The sequence below is a fragment of the Pangasianodon hypophthalmus genome, chromosome 29 (assembly GCF_027358585.1).
Source record: "Pangasianodon hypophthalmus isolate fPanHyp1 chromosome 29, fPanHyp1.pri, whole genome shotgun sequence".
NCBI lineage: Eukaryota > Metazoa > Chordata > Actinopteri > Siluriformes > Pangasiidae > Pangasianodon > Pangasianodon hypophthalmus.
In genome coordinates, this window is record NC_069738.1 from 5467216 (window position 1) to 5488589 (window position 21374).

The following is a 21374-nucleotide window of genomic DNA, read 5'->3' on the forward strand; positions in this document are numbered from 1 at the left end:
ATCATGACGGTCAACTCTGACCACAGAGACACCGAGAGCTCAGCTGATTTGATTATTTATTTTTTCTCTGTTCAGTCAAAATGTGGAACGATAATAAAAAATGATTTTTGTAACTGTATTTGCTTTGCTCAGTTTTTTTAAAAATTTGGAAAATCATTTTCAAAAACCATATATACAGTCCCCACTGAAGGTATTGGAACATCAAGGCCAATTCTTTTGTTTTTGCTATACATTGAAGACATTTGGGTTTGAGATCAAAAGATGAATATGCGACGATCGATCAGAATTTCAGCTTTCATTTCCTGATATTTACATCTGGATTTGTTAAACAACATGGCACCTTTGCTGTTAGACCACCCAATTTGTAGGTTCAATTCAATTCACGGATAGTGCAATTATAAATAAATCCCTTCTATTATTGTGTACTATATGGACAAATAGTGCAATTGTGCAACCAATAAATTCATCACAGTATTCACAATAAGTCCGGTTGGCTAAAATCTATCCACCGTCCACTGATGGAGTCCTGAGTACGAAGGTGCTCATGGCAACCGCAGCCCCAAAGCCACTACAGCAATCGCGGTCCCAAGCCATTACAGTACAGCTCCCCATGTGTGATCCCCAAGGCATCTCCACAGCCCCAGGTGGCGCCATCCCCAGCAATCCAAATGGTTCTTCAGGCCGTCCATATGGGGCCACCCCCAGCAGAACTCAACCGATAAGAACTCCAACCAGAAGTAGGGCATCAGGATGGATCAGGCAGCGAGGAGGAGCAGAAGGGGTCAGGATCACTGGCATCTCAGAAGTAGCATGTGTAGCTCGACAGAGAGTGAGGGAGAGAGAGAGATGGAGAGAGATGGAGAGAGAGAGAGAGAGAGAGATGGAGAGAGAGGGAGAGAGAGGGAGAGAGAGGGAGAGATCGTTAGGTAAGCTTTTGCCCTCTAATGGTTAAGGACAATGTACTGTACTTTGCGTGCAGTTTGTAAGTGAGCAAAAGTATAGGAACATATAGTCTTAAAGTAAATTAAAGTAAATAACTCTTAATATTAGGTCGCATAGCCCTCGCTTGCAATAACTGCATCAAGCTGGCAACGCACTGACATCACCAAACTGTTGTCGCATTCTTCTTTTGTGATGCTTGTCCAGGCTTGTACTTCTTTCTGTTGTTGTTTGTTTTGGGAGGTTTCTCCCTTCAGTCTCTTCTTCAGGAGGTAAAATGCTGCTGAATTGGGTTAAGGCCTGGCGATTAACTTTGCCACTTTTTCCACTTTCTTCCACTTCTTTCCCCTGTTGAAGTCCTTTGTTGTGTCGGCAGTGTGTTTTGGGTCATTGTCTTGCTGCATAATGAAGTTCCTTCCAATTAGATTGGATGTTTTTCTCTGTAAATTAGCAGACTGGATACTTCTTCCATTAATGTTAAATAAACATCTCCTTACAGGACAAGAATTACATGTTTTTCTTTGTAAAATAATAGCACACTTTAAAATCCATTTATTATTAACCTTGGATTTGAATTACAGCCAAAAGCACTGTGAATTCAGCAGCAGTGTGGTGTACAAGTTAATCAGTGGTGTTCAGAAAAGTTGCTACTCCGTCCTGTTCCCTCTATCTCGTCCATCAGCATGCACGTACCTCCCTTGGGCATGGGCGGGACCTATGATGGTATGATCGGAGATGGGCATGGCTGGTTATGATCGGAGATTTTCCAGTTTTACTGCTGTTCAGTCCAAGATTATTTAAAAAGTGCATGTAATGCATGTGTACATTCGTTAGTATGTATGTCAATATAGAGTTTTCTGGTTGTTATGTGTGTTTAATGTGTGTCAATTCTTTTACCTTGTCATTTTTCCCCCCCATTCCATTCCTATGAATCATTGTCAACAAACTGTGCACAGAAATCACATTCAGCTACGTGACGCAACAAAAGGAAGCACCTCTCACACACCCTTACATACAGTGGATTTGTTTTCATTTCGTACTCCAAAGCTGTGCTAGGTTACACAGAAAACGTCCAGGCTCATGCCATGGAGGAAGGCTTTCCTTTCAACTTAACGTTCTCAGACGTCTTCTTTTCTCTGCTGACTCTTATCTTTTACCTCGTGGACGTGGTGCTGGACCTGTGGGCCATACAGTGCCTCTATGAAGAAGAGAAATACTTCTCCATGGGATTGTTGATATTTCTTCTGCTCAGTTCCTCGGTTCTCCTGCAGATCTTCAGCTGGATCTGGTATTCTGAGTCCTCCAAAAACCTGGAGACCAAAGTAGAGAGATTCATCAGCAGACACGGTTTACTGGCTCCGGTGCACATCTGCCAGCTCGGAGTCTTCCTCAGGTTTGTGCTTTTGCTTTCCTTTTACATAGCTGAGATAAATCAGTGGAAGGGATCGTGAAAAAAATATAAATGAAGCAGAAATATAGATGTACTGTGTCCACTAACACAACCTGTTTTCAAGTCATCGGTTACCTGTTTTCAAGTCATTGAGTTCAAATTCTATCTCTAAACCTCTTTTCACTAGATAGAGTTACAATAGTCCAACCGGGGTGTGCTGAATTCGTGGATAGGTTATGCTAAATTGGTTGGTTACGCTAAATTGCCACTAGGTTTGAATGCGTGTGTGCGTGGTGCCTAGTGCCCTGGGATTTTTTTTTTTTTTCATCTGAAGGTTTGCAGCCGTAATGGAGATCTCAATCTGCAGATTTAAGCAGAGTTACCGTTTCCAGAAGCCGGTCACCGTATACATGAATCATGACCTCAGCATGTTGCGTCTGTTCGAGGCGTTCTCTGAGAGTGCTCCACAGATCATCCTGATGATGGCTCTCATCATAGAGATGCAGGAGATGCAGTCCTTCACAGGTCAGACCAAAATAAAAATCCAAATCAAAAACCAAAAAACTTTTTGGCTTATTCATGTTTTGGTTATAATTTGAATTCTATACAATATTATTTTTTCCCCAGTCATTAAAATCATCGGCTCTCTTTCCGCCCTCTCCTTCACCGTGTTGTCCTACCATCGCAGCATGCGTGCGTTCCTCCCTGAGAAGCTTAAGATGAGATGGTCTTCCTCTATAATCTACTTCCTGTGGAACCTGTTCCTGATTGGCCCACGTGTGGTGTGTGTGTCCCTCTTTGCCTCTGTCCTGCCCTGCTACATCGCCGCTCACTTCCTGTCCCTGTGGACGCTGCTGGTCCTCTGGGCCTGGTGGCAGAAGACAGACTTCATGGACACTAAAGCTGGAGAATGGCTGTACCGGGCCACCGTAGGCCTCATCTGGTACTTCACCTGGTTTAGTGTAGCGAGTGGAAAGACTAAACTCAGAGGAATGATCTATCACATGGTTATGGGGGCGGATACGATGCTGCTGTTAGGGTTATGGTGGTGGAGGAGATCTGTGGAATCAGCTCGTCTTAGTCCACTACCTATTAATCCCTACCTACTGATTGTTATGTTAATGATAATCTACATTATAGGACTTGCACTGAAACTGGTTTATTACTGGAAATTTCATCCCAGTAAAACAGTTTTAGAGATGAATGTGAAAGATGAGAAGTCACAGATGAAATCAAAATCGGATCAAGAAAGTTATGATGTTTTGGAGGTGACCCTGAGTTGTACCCTAGGACCTGAACCTGCAGCTCAACCTGAACCTGAGGGCACAGTTTTAGCTCCGACTGAAAAAATCGTAACTGGCATCCACAAAAGGATAAGAAACATGGCTGTGAATTTCTACTCCTAAACTGGATTTGATTTCAGGAAACTGTACATTATGTTTATAACATGTAAATCTTATATTTCCAACTGTACTGCTGTTAAATCCAAGATTAGTTGTGAAGTGTATGAAATGCACATGTACACTTTTTTGTAATTTTCTGGTTGTATCACTTCCTTTATTCAGAATCTCATTTTCTGTTTTACCACCTACCATCACATTCTCGTAAATCGCTCATCAAGAACTTTACACATGGGTGTGTGACGCAACAAAGGGAGGTGTCCCAGACGCACATGTACAAAAGAGGATTTGCTTTCATTTCATGCTCCAAAGCTCTGCTTAGTTTCTCAGAAAACATCCAAGCTCATGCCATGGAGGAAGGCTTTCCTTTTAATTTCGCGCTCTCAGATGTCTTCTTTTCTCTGATATCTCTCCTGCTGTTCCTCATGGACGTGGTGCTGGACCTGTGGGCCATAGTGTCTCTCTATGAAGAGCAGAAATACTTCTCCATGGGATTGTTGATATTTCTTCTGCTCAGTTCCTCGGTTCTCCTGCAGATCTTCAGCTGGATCTGGTACTCTGAGTCCTCCAAAAACCTGGAGACCAAAGTAGAGAGATTCATCAGCAGACACGGTTTACTGGCTCCGGTGCACATCTGCCAGCTCGGAGTCTTCCTCAGGTTTGTGCTTTTCCTTTCCTTTTATATAGCTGAGATAAATCAGTGGGAGGGTAAGTTAAAAACGAATTAAACAGAAATACAGGTAAACTAAAAGTTCTGCGTCCACTACGGGAACCTGTTTATATTTTATCAGTTACCAACAGTTAACACTGAGTCCAAATTCTATCTCTAAACCTCTTGAGGTCAACCATTAATGCAGTGTGTTATTAGGAGCTCAGATGGGCTACCGGCCGAGTGAAATATATGATGTCACTGAGAATTAAATCTCCTGGACTACAATTTAATACAAGTATTCCTAAAAAATCGACTTAGTTTTAAATAATATATTTCTGAATAATCAGGATGAACTGGGTAAAGTTTTGTATGAGTTGTTTTATCAGTTCTTGGCTTTGGACTTTTGGACCCAAATAGCCATAAGTGTCAGTTTGACAAACATTGTGTTAATATTCAGTGAACTAGTACAGTTTGCTGGTTCTTATGTGGTCCAATGTGGAGAAAAGCCAAACTCTTAATAGATCTAGTCATGTACTGGAGTATTTTTAAAAAAATATTAATTAATAATTAATATATACTGTATGGATAAAAGTTTGTAGACACCTGACCATCACACCTGTATGTGCTTGTTAAACATCCCATTCCAGATTTATTCCCCTTTTGCTGTTATAATAAGCTCCACTCTTCTGGGAAGCTTTCCACTAGATTTTGGGGCGTGGCTGTGGGGATTTGTGTTCATTCAGCTACAAGAGCATTAGTGAGATCAGGTGCTGATGTTGGTGAGGAGGTCTGGGGTGCAGTCGGTGTTCCAGTTCATCCCAAAGGTGTTCAGTGGGGTTGAGGTCAGGGCTCTGTGCAGGACACTCGAGTTCTTCCACTCCAACCTTCACACACCATGTCTTCATGGAGCTCGCTTTGTGCACAGGGGCATTGTCATGCTGGAACAGGTTTGGGCCTCTTAGTTCCAGTGAAGCGAAATAACGTAAAATAAAGGGAAGCAATGCTACAGCATACAAAGACATTCATGTTCCTCAATCATGACAATCATGCCTCCATGTGATGTGGCATCAGTTTGAGGAGGAAGCACATAGGTGTGATGGTCAGGTGTCCACGTGGTTTTGGCCATATAGTGTTTCTTCATTTAGATTTTTTTTTTAGAATTATTACATTACTTGATTTCCTTTTTTCCACCTGAAGGTTTGCAGCTGTAATGGAGATCTCAAGTCGCAGTTTTAAACAGAGCGACCTTTTCCCGAAGGGGGTCACAGTGTACCTGAATCACGATCTTAGCATGTTGCGTCTGTTCGAAGCGTTCTCTGAGAGTGCTCCACAGCTCGTCTTGATGATGGCTCTCATCATGGAGATGCAGGAGATGCAGTCCTTCACAGGTCAGACAAAAAATATGAAATCTAAAAAAAATCTCTCTGGACTTTTTGGCTTGGATTTGGATTGGATACAATCCGATAATATTATTATTTTTTTCGTTTCAGTCATTAAAATCGTCGGCTCTCTTTCCTCCCTCTCCTTCACCGTGTTGTCCTACCATCGCAGCATGCGTGCGTTCGTCCCTGAGAAGCTTAAGATGGGATGGTCTTCCTCTATAATCTACTTCCTGTGGAACCTTTTCCTGATTGGCCCACGTGTCGTGTCTGTATCCCTCTTTGCCTCCGTCCTGCCCTGCTACATCGCCGCTCACTTCCTGTCCCTGTGGACGCTGCTGGTCCTCTGGTCCTGGTGGCAGAAGACAGACTTCATGGACACTAAAGCTGGAGAATGGCTGTACCGGGCCACCGTAGGCCTCATCTGGTACTTCACCTGGTTTAATGTAGCGAGTGGAAGGACTAAACTCAAAGGAATCATCTATCACATGGTTATGGGGGCGGACATGATGCTGCTGTTAGGATTATGGTGGTGGAGGAGATCTGTGGAATCAGCTCGTCTTAGTCCACTACCTATTAATCCCTACCTACTGATTGTTATGTTAATGATAATCTATATTATAGGAGTCCTACTGAAACTGGTTTATTACTGGAAATTTCATCCTAAACAACCAGAATTACAGATAAAGGTAGCTGTGAAAGATGAGAAGCCGGTGAAACTGCAGACACCGAAAAACAGTTTAAGAAATAACATGTGTAGTTTAGTAGAGACAGACTCGATTGAGCCACTGGATTTAAACGCTGCACCTGAGCCTCATGTCACTGTTACACCTCCAACTCAAACGATCGTAACTGGAGTCCACAAAAGGATGAAGAATACGGCTGTGAATTTCTACTTCTAATCTGGATTTTACCACTATGTATGAATATGTACATAATGTATATATATAATATATAATGTATAAATTAATATATTTATATATAATGTATGTATATATATTTCCTGTGAAATAGTATTCATTTGTAAATGTGAAGATTTTTTTTTTACCATGTTAAAATGGTCTAAAGGTCCCAGGATAAGGGACATTAAAAATAATGGGCATTAAACCAAAAAGTAAACTTCAGTACACATTAATAATAAGTATTTTCACTGCAGTGGAGTGACACACTCAGTTTGAATTTTCGTTTGAGTTTTATTTATGCTGTCACAAATAGTAATATAATACACAGGAAAACTTGTCCGGGCCAAAAACAGTATTCCGGTCACCAAAAATAAAATACAATAAAATAAAAAACAAGAAATAAAAGAATTTGCATCAGAGTACAGTTAGTAAACTATTTCCTATGTAACATGGTCAAGTCACATCAGCATTAGAGTACTCGCCAAAGATATCATTCATACAGCCACACACACAAACTATAATTATAATGACTGGGCTAAATGATTTGTCATAGCTGCTTTATCGTCAGAGGTCGAGCCTTGGCTCAAATATAATTACACGCTGCTCACATATAAAGAAAATGCATGAGAGAAGATGAAATAAAAGCAGAATGACAGAATAGTGAAAGAGAGAGATCATCATAGATGCTGTACCTGAACAAAAAGAAATTTTTGGACCTAAAGGTTTGAGCGTGAACAGCTTTTTCGATTCATAAACAGTGAATCTGAGGATTTGTTTTAGTTTCCTTGATTGTCCATGCAGTTTAAGTCTCAAAGTGATCAGCAGAAGACAGCAAACAGATGACACTGTGTAGCTTTACATTTATAAATGGAGCTCCGTGCGTGAGAATGAAAAGGCGAAACTGATCGAGGCATGTGCTGATTTTGTTGAAAAAAGGCATTATATTTCAAACGATCGTTGCTAACGATATTAATTACTCATGAGCTAGCAGGAGACTGCGAGTAGAAGTAGAAATGATGGTGTACGATAACATTGTAGTCATAATAAAGGCATGAGCTAGACTCAGCTTCAGAATCAAGTAAAAACTCGTAGACGTTTAAAAAACAAAGACATGTAATGACAAAAATAAAGGAACACTTCTACTTACGGACTTATAAACACACACACAACCAAAAAAAAAAAAAAAAACCTTTAACATTTGCAGTGTTACAGCAAATCCCTTTAAGATGATACACTGTAAGGTTTAGAGTTAAAAGGCACGATATAAATAAGTACAGGAAAAACAACAGAGTCCACATTCGTAATTCAGTCGAAGCTGCTTGTATGAAAATGTTTTTTTTTTCTTCTTCAGGCTCAGCACTGTTCAGTCGAATCTCACAGCATCCACAACATCCAGAATTTCCGTCCTCCTCTTCTTCATCGTTCATGTCACTGACTGAAAACATATTGCACAGAGTTTCCTTCTCCCAAAATGTGTGGTTTTACGAGAGTTACGATGTGGCGACAAACGAATCAAGCACTCAGATAAGGCTGGGCGATATATTTATATATATTTATACAAATAAAATCAATATTGCGATATAAATCATCACAATACGCTTGTTAAGGACATCATGAGTAAGTTTATAACACTGACCAACGCCAATGTGACAAGAACTGGACTTAAATGGATGTTATTTTTCTTGAACTAGTTCAGGTTCCCGTGAGAAATGATTCATTTTTACACTTCGATTTCAAAATCAAACAGAAGTCACTCGGATACACTCTGAAGTTTGCAGAAACGAAGTAACTAAGCAGAAGTGGAAGAAAGCAGAGGGTCAGCCTGTCACTTGGTAGCTGCATATTTCAGTGTCGTACTGCACACAGAGACTCGGCGTACCTGCAAATTTCATGTTATTTGCCACGAACGACAACATTAAAGGAATACTCCAGTGTTTTTACACCTGAACTGTAACAAACAAGAGCTGACTCTTTTCCCTGTTCTGAGAAAAGAACAGAAAAGCTCTTTATCTGGAAATTTATTCATAACGCAAGCGTAAGGGCAGATGCTGAATTCTGGAAAATGCTTTAAGGAATTCTTCATTGAAAGACCCTCATCATTCAGCAGGGTTGGATTCTCGATTCTGATTGGTCAGAAGGTGTTGATGAATCTTTTAACAGCAGCTCTGTTGTAGTTCTGGCTGCGCTTATTCTTATTTGCTTATTTTCTTATTTCCTGTGAGGAGATGTTTATTTAACATTTATGGAAGAAGATTTATGGAAGGAGTCTTTTTAACAAGCTGTCATTGTTTTAAGACACAGGAAGCCTGTGTGCGATTTCTCGGTAACATGAGAAGTTCTGCTTCAAAAAAAAAAAAAGGGGGGGGGGGATTGCTTTTTATAGCTGCTATAACATAAGTGATAACAGGAACTGACTCGTGCATGTAACTATAATTGGACAAATAGTATGACAAGTTGCTGTTTAATTAATAAAGCAATGTAATGGTTAGCAAATTGCTGTGGCGTAAGAGGGAAAAAACACTAACAGGACATGCTGTTATTGGAAAATACTCAACTTCGGGGTTGTAACAGTTGATTATTTCTCTATAACAGCATCCTCTGTTGTATTTTAGTCCTTACGTAATGAATTTTTTTTTATAGACAAACAATCACAAACAAAGAAATCCTCAGTTTCCACCAGATGGAGTATGTATATGACAAAACCTATGTATGTATATTAAAAAAAAAAGAAAGAAAGCAGAAATAACAGGAACTGCTTTCTACTGAGTAACTTCAGCGCTGAAATGCTTTACAAAACTATTAAAAACTGTTTCCGTAAAACTTTCACATCTGACTCATCCTCAAACCTTCACTGAAATTGCATTATGTTTCACAAATTGTTTGCAGAACTCATAAACCGGTTTATTTTTGATGAAACGGATAGAGATTAGAAAACACTACAGTATTCCTTTAATGGCCTGCCATTAAAATACACTGAGAGCCAATTCATTATCTAGTATGCTTATAATCCAAGGGGTTTGATACTGAAGATCTGATTAAACACACATGGCACATGTCAAAGTCACAGGAAACAAACTGAAGTACCATGTGAACATAAGTACTTAAGAAAAGAAAAAAAAAAGAGAAAAGATTGCCATCGACAAAATTATGAGGCATTTTCCTTCCAGCAAGGTGAAGGTTTTTTCCCCCTCCATCCTTCCTGAATTCAGGTGCAGAGGATTATGGGAGTGAGACAGATGGAAAGCGTGCTATAAGAACAGAAGTACATGCGTACGGGAAGTGAATATCGCCAGTCCAATTGATTCAGTTGTATGAATCGTATGAATTGATCGAATCGTATGAATCCAGCTACGCTGAAGCGTCAGGTCACTTTACTCTAGACCACCTGACGGACGTGTTTCTCCTTGACAAAATGTGAATGCAGCATTAATGCATTAAAAAGGTCAGAGAAAACTAATCTTCTATTCCATATCCCCAGTCAGGCTCTGCCGTCAGTCCAGTCCTCTATGAGTGCAAAACAGAAAAACACGTCCACGTTCAGCAAAAATAATCAGGATCAGGAAAACAAAACTAGAGAATAAGAAAGAAATTGATGGAAAAATCCAAAATCTTATGCCAGTGCAGAGCTTTGGTCTTTCCTTTGGTGAATCCAGTTTGAACAGAAATGCTCATAAACACGCAGTGCTTTTGCGGAGGGCTGGCAGTATGAGGGCCAGGGTTGGGATCTTTCTCGCCATCCTTGTGTATATCTGAAGATATTATCGCAGTGCCAGGCTCGTGCCCGGGTAATTAGCTGCCTTAAAGGTAGTGGAAGGATTCCCTGCAGGCTCAAACTCTTCTACTGGTCTCCCAGCCTCATCAGGTGTCCATAACATGGGGGGTGTGTGTGTGTGTGTGTGTGTGTGTGTGTGTGTGTGTGTGTGTGTGTGTGTGTGTGTGTGTGTGAGAGAGAGAGCGAGCGAGCCTGGGTGTGTGCTCTATAAGAAGTCCAGCTCCAGAGCTTGGTGTAGAGACACCAGGTCACCGTGAGCAGAGATGCGCCAGAACGGCATGTTGTGCTGCAGACACACACACACACACACACACACACACACACACACACACACACACACACGTTAGACATGCGTTATATTTGAGTGTAGAGATAACACACTAAACTACAGCATCACTGGTCTTTAAATAATACATAAAATATGTAAACTGCACACTGTAGCAGCAAATTCTTCTCTTGTATTCTGGAGTTAATTACTGTTTGATGAAACAAAAACAATCCTGGTAATGGACTCAAACTTTTGGACCTTGGGAAAATGATTTATAAGACATGAGCAAAGGCCAAAGTACTAAGAATTAGGTGATATGACAAAACTGTAATGTTTCTCAAAGGTATTTTCTACAATACACAATATGTATCGCAATACGGCTCACAAACAGCCAGTAGCGCTGCATTTACACTAAATAAACACATATACTTCAGCTTTACTTAACGCAGACAATAAAAAAAAAAAACATTTAAAATTTAAAATAAAACAATAATATTTATATTTAAACCAAAAATTATAACTTAAATATTAAAAAATAAGAATAAAAAAAAGACGTTTTGCAATTTTAAAAGAAAGTAGCAGCTTCCAGTCAGTTTATAATTATTTTAAAAAAACATGTAAAAAATGTAATAAGATTCACAATATTTCAGAAAAACATATTGTGCCAATTTATCATGATATTAATATTAATTTTTTTTGCTACTTAGTATTTTATTTCTAATTTCTTTGACTTTTATTTATTTAACTTATTGCTGCATGCGTATTGGACTCTGTGTTTTCCGTGTCGTTGTAAGTTGTTGTTTATTGTTCTCTCAGGGATCAGTAAGGTACTCGATCCATCTATCCATCTGCATGTCTTACCTGCTTAGCTGCAAACTCCTCCTCCCGGCCGTCTCCTATAACCACGTAGGTCACCTTCTTTCCAAAACGTGACACGATGCGCTCAAAGCAACTTTCCTTTCCTGTCAATCAACAGAAAAAATTAACATATCATAACAAACCAAACACTAAAAAAAAAAAAAAAAAAAAAAAAAAAAAAACAGCTCATTGATACAAGAAAAAAAAAAGAGTCTTGAATAAGGAGTGAGAAAGCGGATTGTTACCGATCTTGGTGGCGCTGTAGATGCTGTCGACGGGGAAAACGTCCCCGAGGCCGTACAGGAGCACTTTAGCCAGAGCAGGGACCAGCTGAGTGGTGGTGACCAGAACATTCATACATTTGCCCCTGCAATCAAACACACCATCACAAGCCACGAATAAGCCTATCAGAGCAAATTCTACACAGTCAACCTGGCATCCATAAGCAGTTAAAATGGCAGCAGTCAGAAAGGTCGGAGGTCACGATCCTAACCTGGACTGGATCAGCAGGAGGGATTTGATGGCGGTGCTGAGCCAGTTGTCCGTCACAGTCTCGATGTCACTGCGCACTCGCAGCAGCAGCTCCCTCTTCAGGGGACTCAGCAGAGCTGCACGGAGAGAACAGCCTTATTAAGTCAAACATCTTTAATCTCATGAATACATTTTACTGCTCATCTAACAGTTCTTCATCTTCTTCAGTTCATCAGGTTTATCAATTCATTGGCTTTAGAGTCCAAGGTCATATCATTCAAGGGCTGTGAGAAGTTCGTTATCTCAGGAGCATTATCGCAGTTATCAGCTCACGGACTCCCTAATCCTTCATGGTTTAAAATTCCATTATTTGTTCATTATCTGAGAGCGTCATCAGATTATCAGCTTCATCGTTACCTTCAGCAGTTCACCAAACATCTAGATTATACTTCTAGACATTTCAGAATAACTTGGAGGCCTGAAAACCTCAATCCAAATCAAACGCTAGCGTAGCCTACAGCTTACCTCCTACATTCCCTTTGTATCCATTGTAGATCTCTTTAAGGCGGCGGTACCGAAAGGCCAGCTTACGCATCCAGTCCACTCCACCTTGCACTGCTGGGTTGGAGTTTTGCCCTCCTGCTCCAGCCGTTCCACTGAACCCATCATTCGTAAAGTTATAGTTGCTGGAGGAGGAGGAGGAGGAGGAGAAAAGCCTACAGTTGTACTTTTATCCATTACAACGTAATTAAAATCTGAAATATGACTAGTATACCAGTGAAGCTAAGAATACAAAGATATAACTGGCAAAATATATTGCGTACCATAGTACATCTATTAATACTGCACGCTGTTCCTGCATTACCTCAGATCTTGTCCATTGTCATCAGAGGACACATCCTCAATGTGGACTTGATCACACTCCTAAACACAAACACATCACAGACTTAATTTCCCACAGATCCAGGAGAAATGGTGATTTAACACGAATGAGAAAGGCAGCTGACCTCCAGATCATTGAAGAACAGATGCGTGTCTGCGAGCTCAAAGATCAGTTCCTCCATCTGCAGACCCAGATTAAGCACCGTGGCAGGATCCTGAAGGAAGAGAAAGCAAAACTCAAATATATCACCATAAACATGCACTGTGAAGCATTTGTGTTTCCAAACCAAGCAGAACAATAGCTATTTGAACCACAGAAGGGAAGAACAGTGTACATATAATACAAATATTCCAAAGCCAATGTCTGGGGTTTAATATTTTGCGAGTCTTTGTGTATTTGTGGTACCTTGCCAAACTTTTGAGCAAACGATCCTGTGAGAAGAGAGTGGAAAATGATGATGGTTTCATCCAGATCCCACAAGAAGATTCGCTGAGAAACACAAGAGAGATAAAGCGAGGTTAGATGCAAACATTTTTCCCAGTATTGTTTTTTAAAAGATTTAAAACTCAGGTGATGCCACATCGTCTCTACCTCCAGGTCGTTGTCTGTAGACTGGCCGCTCTCCGATTTCTTTCCTTTGCCTTTTGCTTTGGGTGGAGGGTTTCTGCGGGCAGCTTCGTCCTGAGCCGCGCCCGCGGGGAGGGTCACGCTGGCTGGAGACGCAGCTAACAACAGTGAGACACACACACGAAAAAAAAAAAAGAAAAGAAAAAAAAAAAACCCAAAAAAAAACAGTTTAACTGTAAACTGACAGACCTAAAATGAATGAGACTTTAAGTTCAGTAGAAAAGTTGTATATGATGAAAGTGCATGGAACATTGAGTAAGGAATAAAACACTTCCCGATGTGCTGTTGTAGGAAAATAATCAATGTCGTGGTTGTGCAATGCGGCCTGATGCAAAGCCGTTACTATTACCATCCCGAAGTTAATTATTCTCCTATTACAACACGTCTCCAAGTGTTTTATTCCTCTTATACCACAGCGCTAACATTTTTATTACTTAAACAAATTTTTATCTATTTGTAGTTCCACGGAATCTTGTGGAACGTCTGCAAAACAGATCCTTTCAATGCTTTCAATCCTCCCCAGCCTCTCTATTTCAAGTTAATAACTTGAAAAGAAAAAAAAAAAAGGCAGATTATCAATAAATCACAAAGCCCCATATCCTCAATATTTTCCAGTATCGGAAGACTCTACCTCTGACACTCCTTCCAAAATGTATCTTTTACAGAAATCAATCTTGTGACCAATCAGAATCGAGCATTCAGCAGCATTTTGGTATAATACGACTTAAAGTAAGCCAATGCATGTATCCATCATATGCTCTCTCTACGGGAAAATAGGAAATGTCTTAAGAACAATGATCATTTCCTGCAAAAAAATAAATGGATGGCATTTAAAAACCATGGCGTAAGGGACGACCAGTTTCTGAAAGCTCTGTTTGATTGTGATAGATGTGAGGTACCTGTAGAGCTGGCCAGTCCTGTGGAGGCGCTAGTCTCTGTCTTTACAGGTGTGTAAGGTGGCACTGAGACGTTGTCTCCGTCCGCTTCGCTGCTGGGGGGTGCGGGTGGGAGGTAACTGTTGGGAGGGACATAATACTGGGAGAACTGACTCTGTCCCAGTGAGTTATAGCTGGAGAAATCCTGCAGTTAGAGAAGAAAATAAGTAAGAGCACACAATCGTCATGACGACGGCCAAAGTTTTGAGATTTAACATTTAACCTGATAAGAGGTTTAGGTTTTACTACTGCTATAAAAATACTTATATTTGCTTCTCTCTTTTTTTTAATGTATGCGGGGTCTGCTGAAGCTTACTTGATGTGTAGCGGTGGCTGTGGTGACAGCGGGGGCTGTGGGGATGTTGGAGTACACGCTGGACGTAGTGAAGCAGGAACCTGAAGTGTTTATAAAATACATATATAAAATAAATAAATAAATCAATAAAAAGCACATATGAGACTTATGAGCAAAATGATCAGAGGTGATCAAATTAAAACATGGAAGAAAATGGAAACGCGTGTCGTTTTATGAGACATGAATGAAAATGCTGTCTGAGTTTCCATTATTCAGTAAAACTCAAACACATGGCTGTACGCTAAACTCTGTGGACGAGACTAAATTAAATCCCAGATTCAATTATTGTTACACGTATTTAAAAATTATTATTAATGAATATACTACATATCAATTTTTATTTTTGAAAAATAATACAATTTATATAATTAACAGGCTACATTACTGACTGCAATCTTTGCTTATGTTAATTTTCTCATTTTCTGGATTTAGTATTTTTTTTTTTAAAAACCATTTTAATATTTACATTAATTTAGTTAGTGTATATGCTGTATGCATGCACACACTGTGGTTTGAGAAAGCAGGGAAAGTGGGGTTACTGTTAAGTCAGGGGGCCCGCTGGATCTCAGGGTTTCTGGGGAGAGTGATGAGTTCCAGGTGTTGTGGAGCGCATGATGGACGAGTGAAATGTTCGTCTCATTGGAGTTAACCAGTCTTACATTTTAAGGTCGCTATCGAAAAGCATCTTTTTAATTTTCACTATAACTTAAATGTCCTTCCTGGGGAGGCATTGATTCCTTTGCAAGCATTGAGTATCGCTCCGATACCATGCTGCTGTTTTATATATTTATATATATAAAAAAAGGCTCAGATCCCAACGTCTGACATCCTGTAACAAGACACTACGTGACATAAGCCTAGAGTACGATGTTACGTTAAAGACAGAGATCTGGACGTTGTTTCACGACAATCTAAGCAAAGCTGACTGCAAACTGCGCTGTGAAAATCGCAAGAGGAGGAACTGCAGCATTTTCCTACAATACGAGTAACCTGATAAAACAACTTATGGCTTTTAAACAGCATCCAGAATAAAGAGTGTGAGGAGGGCTAAGCAGTAACCGCAAGCGTGGAATGCAAAGTGATATAATTGCGTGCACACAAAGATATTTGCAGGAGTGGAGCAGCGCGAACTTCGGGTCTACAATTTGCTTGCAAATCAAAGTGCAATTCACTGCACGTTGGGCTTATTTTTTACTGACCATGCTCAATAATATACGAAATATACGAAATACGAAAAATAATACCGAAATGCATGGTATGGGTGCATCCCTAGTCCTTTCCTTCGCGTATACAGTAATACATGTGACTGTTTAAAGTCTACAACAGTGCATGAGAAGCTTCGCATTTGTAGAGAAGTGCAGAAGGAGGACAAGAGTGAATAAGGGAGGGAGGGAGGGAGGGAGGGAAGGAGGGAGGAAAGGAGCCGCCTTGCCTTGGCTGGGGTACGAGTAGTGGGTCTGACACGGCTGAGTTGAAGTATAAGCTGTGCTGAAGCTGAGAAACGGCGTCTGGCCAGCAGCGGACACGTCCTGCAGCCTGGGCTCGTTCTTAATGCCCGGCCACATGGCACCTACGGCCACGCGGGTGTGGGTGGAGACATGGAGCAAAAGAGGACACACGTACACAAGAAAGAGAATGCAGAGACAGAATGAGATGAAGCGGACGTGAGTGGAAATGTGAATGCGAATGGAAGCTGCGTGTGCAGTGACTGGTGCTTTAAATGCAGTGACAGCATGAGTGGTAAAGTGGTATGAAGTAAAGCTCCAGGCAGGGACAGACCAAATGGAGGCAGGCCGTAGGTTTGGCCCGTCTGGCTGAAGGTGCTGTACGCTGCTGACTGACCCAGAGAAGAAAACGCCACCTGGCTGTCGTACGCAGTAACTGCAGGGCTATGATACAGAGAGAGAGAGAGAGAGAGAGAGGGAGAGAGAGAGAGAGAATAATCATGTATGGAAGTACTGTAACTTTATACAATAAGTTTATCCTGATGATTGGCTGAATCTTTATTGGTAAAGTCTTCCTTAGCTAGTTCTTGCAATTTTATGTTTTGCCCACATTTCCCATCCTCAATAAAGTGTGAAAGTGATAGAAAAAAAATACTCCGGTATGCTTGGCATGTGCAGGGAGTGTCTGACCCATTACTTTTATATCATTTCCACTGTTTCAGCCCTCTTGGAATTGTGTGAGTCATGTGTTCTTCATGTCAGCATTTTTGAAAGGCTGCATTTGTCCACACAAAACCTGCAGAATTCACAACGCTGGAGAGCGGATTTAAAAAGATGCATTTTTGGAGGTCAGAATTCTTGTTTTAGTGCGGATGAGTAAGCAAAAGCAATGGGATGCATTTTCAAATTTATCTGTGTTAGTGTGGACAAAGCCAGCGAAGGAGGCGTGGCCTCTGCACCTGTCAGTTCCAGTAAAGGAGGTGTGGCCTCTGCACCAATCAGTCCTAATGAAGCTGTAATGTCCTCTATGGAGGTGTGTCTATCAGGCTGACTGAAATGGCATGGCCTCCCTCTCATCAAATATAACACCTTTCGTAAATTAAAATCAGACTCCATCACACTGTACTGGCCCGCGGATTACATATCGAGAGTACACGTGTGAGAGATCATACTGTAACACAAGAAGCCATGGGCTTAAATTAAATTATTAATCCTCCTATTACAGACTACCATTCAGGATAAATCTCACTCAACAGCAGTGCTGAGCTCTTACTTGTTTCCTTGGTAGATCTGTGAGGTATATTCAGATTCTGTAGCTGTGAGTTCTTTGCATGCTTCCACTGAAACACAAATTTTAAAAAATATATATACAAACATTACTTTAATACCATGATTCATTCACTACACTGGATCTTTAGTACAGTAATAAATAAATAAATAAATAAATAACCTTTTGTATAGGAGCGGTCTGAGTCACAGCCTGATATGTGCTGATTTGAGCGTTCTTGACTCCCTGGAATTGATACAAAATAATCATACAAAATAATTGCTTGAGTTGATGTTACCATGAGCTTCTAGTAGTAGTAGTAGTAGTGAGGCTAAAGAAGGATGAAGTATACGGACCAGAATCTAGGTGAGCAGCAGATGATGGAGGGTAAGTGTTGACCTCAGAGCCTAAAACGTCCGGCCTGTTGTCATGAGCAACCTCGCCTCTATAAGAACAACAGCTATTAGATATGCGAGATACTGGAAATGTCCGAACAGAAAACTATACACATGTATATATAAAAATTACCTCTCATCCTCTTCCTGACTGATTTCTGGGTCGTGCCTCGCTTTCTTTGCCTGTTCAGAGACATTTCTGGATGAAGGTTCTCGTAACATAATCGGTATACGTGATCTCAGAGCTATTAGTTCACATAGAAGCGTCTAAATAAATAAATCTTGTGAACAGTGGACTGACCGGGAGCTCCGGCGCCTCCTGTGGCTCCTCCATGACGGTGTGTGTGTGAGGACGGCACTGTGTGTCCTGATGTGTCTTGTTGCTCACACTCTACTGCTGCTCCTGGCCCTGTGCAGGCCCTGAATCACACACACACACGCACATGCGCTTTTACACACAGTACTCCTATCTCTGTAATCACGACATTGTGTAATCGAGAGCTATAAGATGATCAGGGAAGAAAACCTAGTTTGCTTTAACTTCACAGCCTTATTGAGTGAAAGTGTACATCTCCATCTTGTTTCACTCCCCATCTGAAACACTTCAGAAGCTCTAATGAATGATGGGAAACCCCTAGAAATTTAACCTCTGTGTCTGAGTCACACCTGTGATATCATAACCGCACCACACAAGGTCACACGGTTAAAGATCTGGGATTTCCCAAAATTTCTTACATCTGTTTACAGCCTTTTAGATGAGTCACAACACATCGTGTCCAGTGAGCAAAACTGATTAACGCTTCTGTACTCCTCGGTCATTAACACAGTTTGAAAAGCTGATCATCTGGAGCCTCTTGCACATCGTTTAGGAACTTGCCATTAGATAAAGTATTTGAAAACATTTAAACCTGTAACACATTACATCCACGAGTTATTCAGAATAACTGAGCGTTTCCCATTAAACAGTGTGAGTCTGTGTTGTTTTTCCTGGACACCCAGACAGTAAACTGTGTGCTTTTACACATCCCTCCTGTGCAGGTTTAATACCTGCTCCTTTGGTCGATGGACAGCTAAAATCTTCCTACTGCTCTGAAAAAGGATGAAGGCTGTCCGGAGTTTGTCTCAGATGCCTCTAAACATGAACCGACTTTTATTATTATCGGGAAACATTTCACCTGAATGACTGAAAACTTCTACAGGATCCTTACAACTTACATAACATCAGATATGTCTGTGCTGCTTTATATTTTTAAGTCATAAATTGCAGAATATGAAAAGGTTTAACACGCCAACAAGCAACAAGGAGTCGTAAAATAAAGAATCGATGTGTTCCTTCACACAGCTAGTAAAAAATACACACAACTGATAATGTTAGGAACTTTTAGGAATCTCGTCCATGGCGTCCACGAGGCTGGAAGCTAATATAAATTAGGTTTTTCTTTAACTACGGAAAAGACTGAGAGTCGACTACGTTTTTGAATTACAGGTCGACTGGTAAAAATGAACAGTCGTGCAAGTTCTATTTAACAGTTCAATATTATTATTATTATTATTATTATTATTAAGCTTTGATTTGATATTCAGGCCTGAATGAGACATCCTACAACTCTTCCTGCAGTGTGACGGCGTACTGTCGTGGGTTCAGGAGACCCGTAACACATCCTGCACTTAGTAGGAAATATTTATTTATTGCATTCGCACAAAACAGACGTCGAAAACTGGAGCAGCGTGAAGAAGCCACGTTGCATTTAAGTATTCATGAAATAATTTGCAGTGACTATACAGAGCATATTTTGAGCAGCAACTATGAGAGGTTTATAAACAGAAAATGGTGGTCGTGTGTGTGTGAGAGAGAGAGAGTCTCTCTCTTCTTCTTCTTCTCCTCCAACCCTTGATTAAGGAATGGCTCAATACAGAGCTTGAACTGCTTCACATCTCATCTCTAATCCTTCCTGCTAGAATAAAAACAGCTCCACAGCTCCTCCCTGACTGATGTGCCAGGATTTTTTATTTATTTTTTGGCCTAACCCTCAGCACCACTGCAGGATGACTTACTGAGTTAAAAGAGTCATGATGAAGCGAGTCCCACCCTTTATCTAGGAGTTAAAATTAAAATCAGCAGCGGCTGCGTGTGTACATCAAGGGCGAGCGTGTCTATGCTGAAGGTGAAGCTCAATCCAGCTGCCATAGAGCCACAGAGAGATATTTATAGCCGTATACTAAATGGCTCTGTACTCAACCCAGAGTGCACTAGAAAAGGGCGTAGAGGCCATTATTCACGCGCACTGTGTTATTCACTTTTTAGGCAGCACGCAGCTATTCGGGACGCGACCCTGTGTTTATGCGCTTAACTGCTAATTTAAACCATTAGCTTTTAAACCTCTTTTTAAGGTCAACTAGCTAACTTATTTCTGAGAATTTGTTTGCCATGAGCACGGTTCTGGCGACTAATAAATGAATAAGAATGCCCTGGACTTATTTATGTTAAAAATAAAACAATCAGCGAGTGCACACATTAGCTAAAGCTAACGGTAATAGCAAGACGTGCTGTGTGCACAAAGCAGAACCTGGACTCAGTGTGTGTGTGTATATATTAGGTTAAAATATTATTTTTAAAAAGCAGAACGAATACTTTAAACTACATATGCAGTCTGACTTTGCAGTTTTTTTTTAATTAAAGGCAATTGCTTAAGCTAGCGTTAGCTTAGCAAGCTAGCCACGTCGTTAGCCTAGCGTGTTTTATTTAGCTTAGCTAACCGGATAGTTACTGCATGACCTTAAAATACTGCCAACAGTCAGAATTAAACTCTATATAAATATTAATATTTACATATAGAATAAATAAATCCTTACCATCATACTGAGTCGCTCAAGCCGAGGAGTTAGCTAAGCTAAGCTAAATATCCTCCGGGCTGAAAACTATAGTGAAGCTCTTGGGTTGTTAGGGACAACTATTTGGCAGGAAGTGCAGAATGCGCATGCGCAATAGCGAGAGCTCAGCTTCCGGTTATTACCGCTTTTACTTTAAAACGGTTGTTTTCAAATTTCATACTTTGAATTGTGATATTATTATTATTATTATTTGAATTGAATTGTGATATTATTATTATTATTATTATTATTATTATTATTATTATTATTATTATTATAAGGCAATTGTTATCAATTTTACTCACAAACGTCATTTTTATAATAATAATAATAATAATAATAATAATAATATAATTGCGAATTATTATTATTATTATTATTATTATTATTATTATTATACTAATAATAATTTAATTATTTATTCTTTTTCAGTAACCACTTTATCTTGGTCAGGACTGCAGTAGCTCTGGACACTATCTCAGGAACAATTGGATAATAATAACTAACTGACTAACTAACCTACTAAATAAATAAACAATTTAATAATAATAATAATCATAATAAT

General features: G+C 40.2%; 3 protein-coding genes and 1 long non-coding RNA gene across 7 annotated transcripts; 2 read left to right on the plus strand and 2 right to left on the minus strand.

The window, feature by feature from the left end:
- Positions 1-39: 39 nt before the first annotated feature.
- LOC128317702 (uncharacterized) lies at positions 40-4046 on the minus strand. The gene is made up of 4 exons (XR_008301257.1): positions 3922-4046; positions 3010-3197; positions 2713-2846; positions 40-2249 (listed from the first exon to the last, which is right to left on the minus strand). It is a non-coding gene; the product is annotated as an uncharacterized LOC128317702 (long non-coding RNA).
- On the plus strand, positions 2025-3743 carry LOC113543728 (XK-related protein 8-like). Its single transcript, XM_026942142.3, has 3 exons — positions 2025-2332; positions 2664-2854; positions 2957-3743. The coding sequence occupies exons 1-3, from the start codon at positions 2025-2027 to the stop codon at positions 3733-3735; spliced, it is 1278 nt and encodes a 425-aa protein (XP_026797943.3). The 3' UTR covers positions 3736-3743.
- On the plus strand, positions 3778-6946 carry LOC117595663 (XK-related protein 8-like). The gene is made up of 3 exons (XM_053231413.1): positions 3778-4387; positions 5579-5769; positions 5872-6946. The coding sequence occupies exons 1-3, from the start codon at positions 4002-4004 to the stop codon at positions 6660-6662; spliced, it is 1368 nt and encodes a 455-aa protein (XP_053087388.1). The 5' UTR covers positions 3778-4001; the 3' UTR covers positions 6663-6946.
- Positions 6934-20934, minus strand: eya3 (EYA transcriptional coactivator and phosphatase 3). Of its 4 annotated transcripts, none has more exons than XM_034301437.2 (19): positions 20792-20934; positions 18240-18358; positions 18072-18121; positions 17900-17988; positions 17727-17789; positions 17550-17616; positions 16611-16720; positions 16264-16401; positions 14793-14872; positions 14441-14621; positions 13506-13639; positions 13320-13403; positions 13039-13128; positions 12897-12955; positions 12557-12717; positions 12054-12168; positions 11806-11927; positions 11564-11664; positions 6934-10720 (listed from the first exon to the last, which is right to left on the minus strand). In XM_034301437.2, exons 2-19 carry the CDS (start codon positions 18270-18272, stop codon positions 10640-10642), a joined length of 1758 nt encoding a protein of 585 aa, XP_034157328.2. In that variant the 5' UTR covers positions 18273-18358; positions 20792-20934; the 3' UTR covers positions 6934-10639. The 4 variants fall into 4 exon arrangements, with proteins under 4 accessions (XP_034157328.2, XP_034157329.2, XP_026797937.3 ...); XM_034301438.2 differs by having other exon boundaries at positions 13506-13627; positions 17727-17795; XM_026942136.3 differs by having other exon boundaries at positions 17727-17795.
- Between the last annotated feature and the right edge of the window lie 440 nt (positions 20935-21374).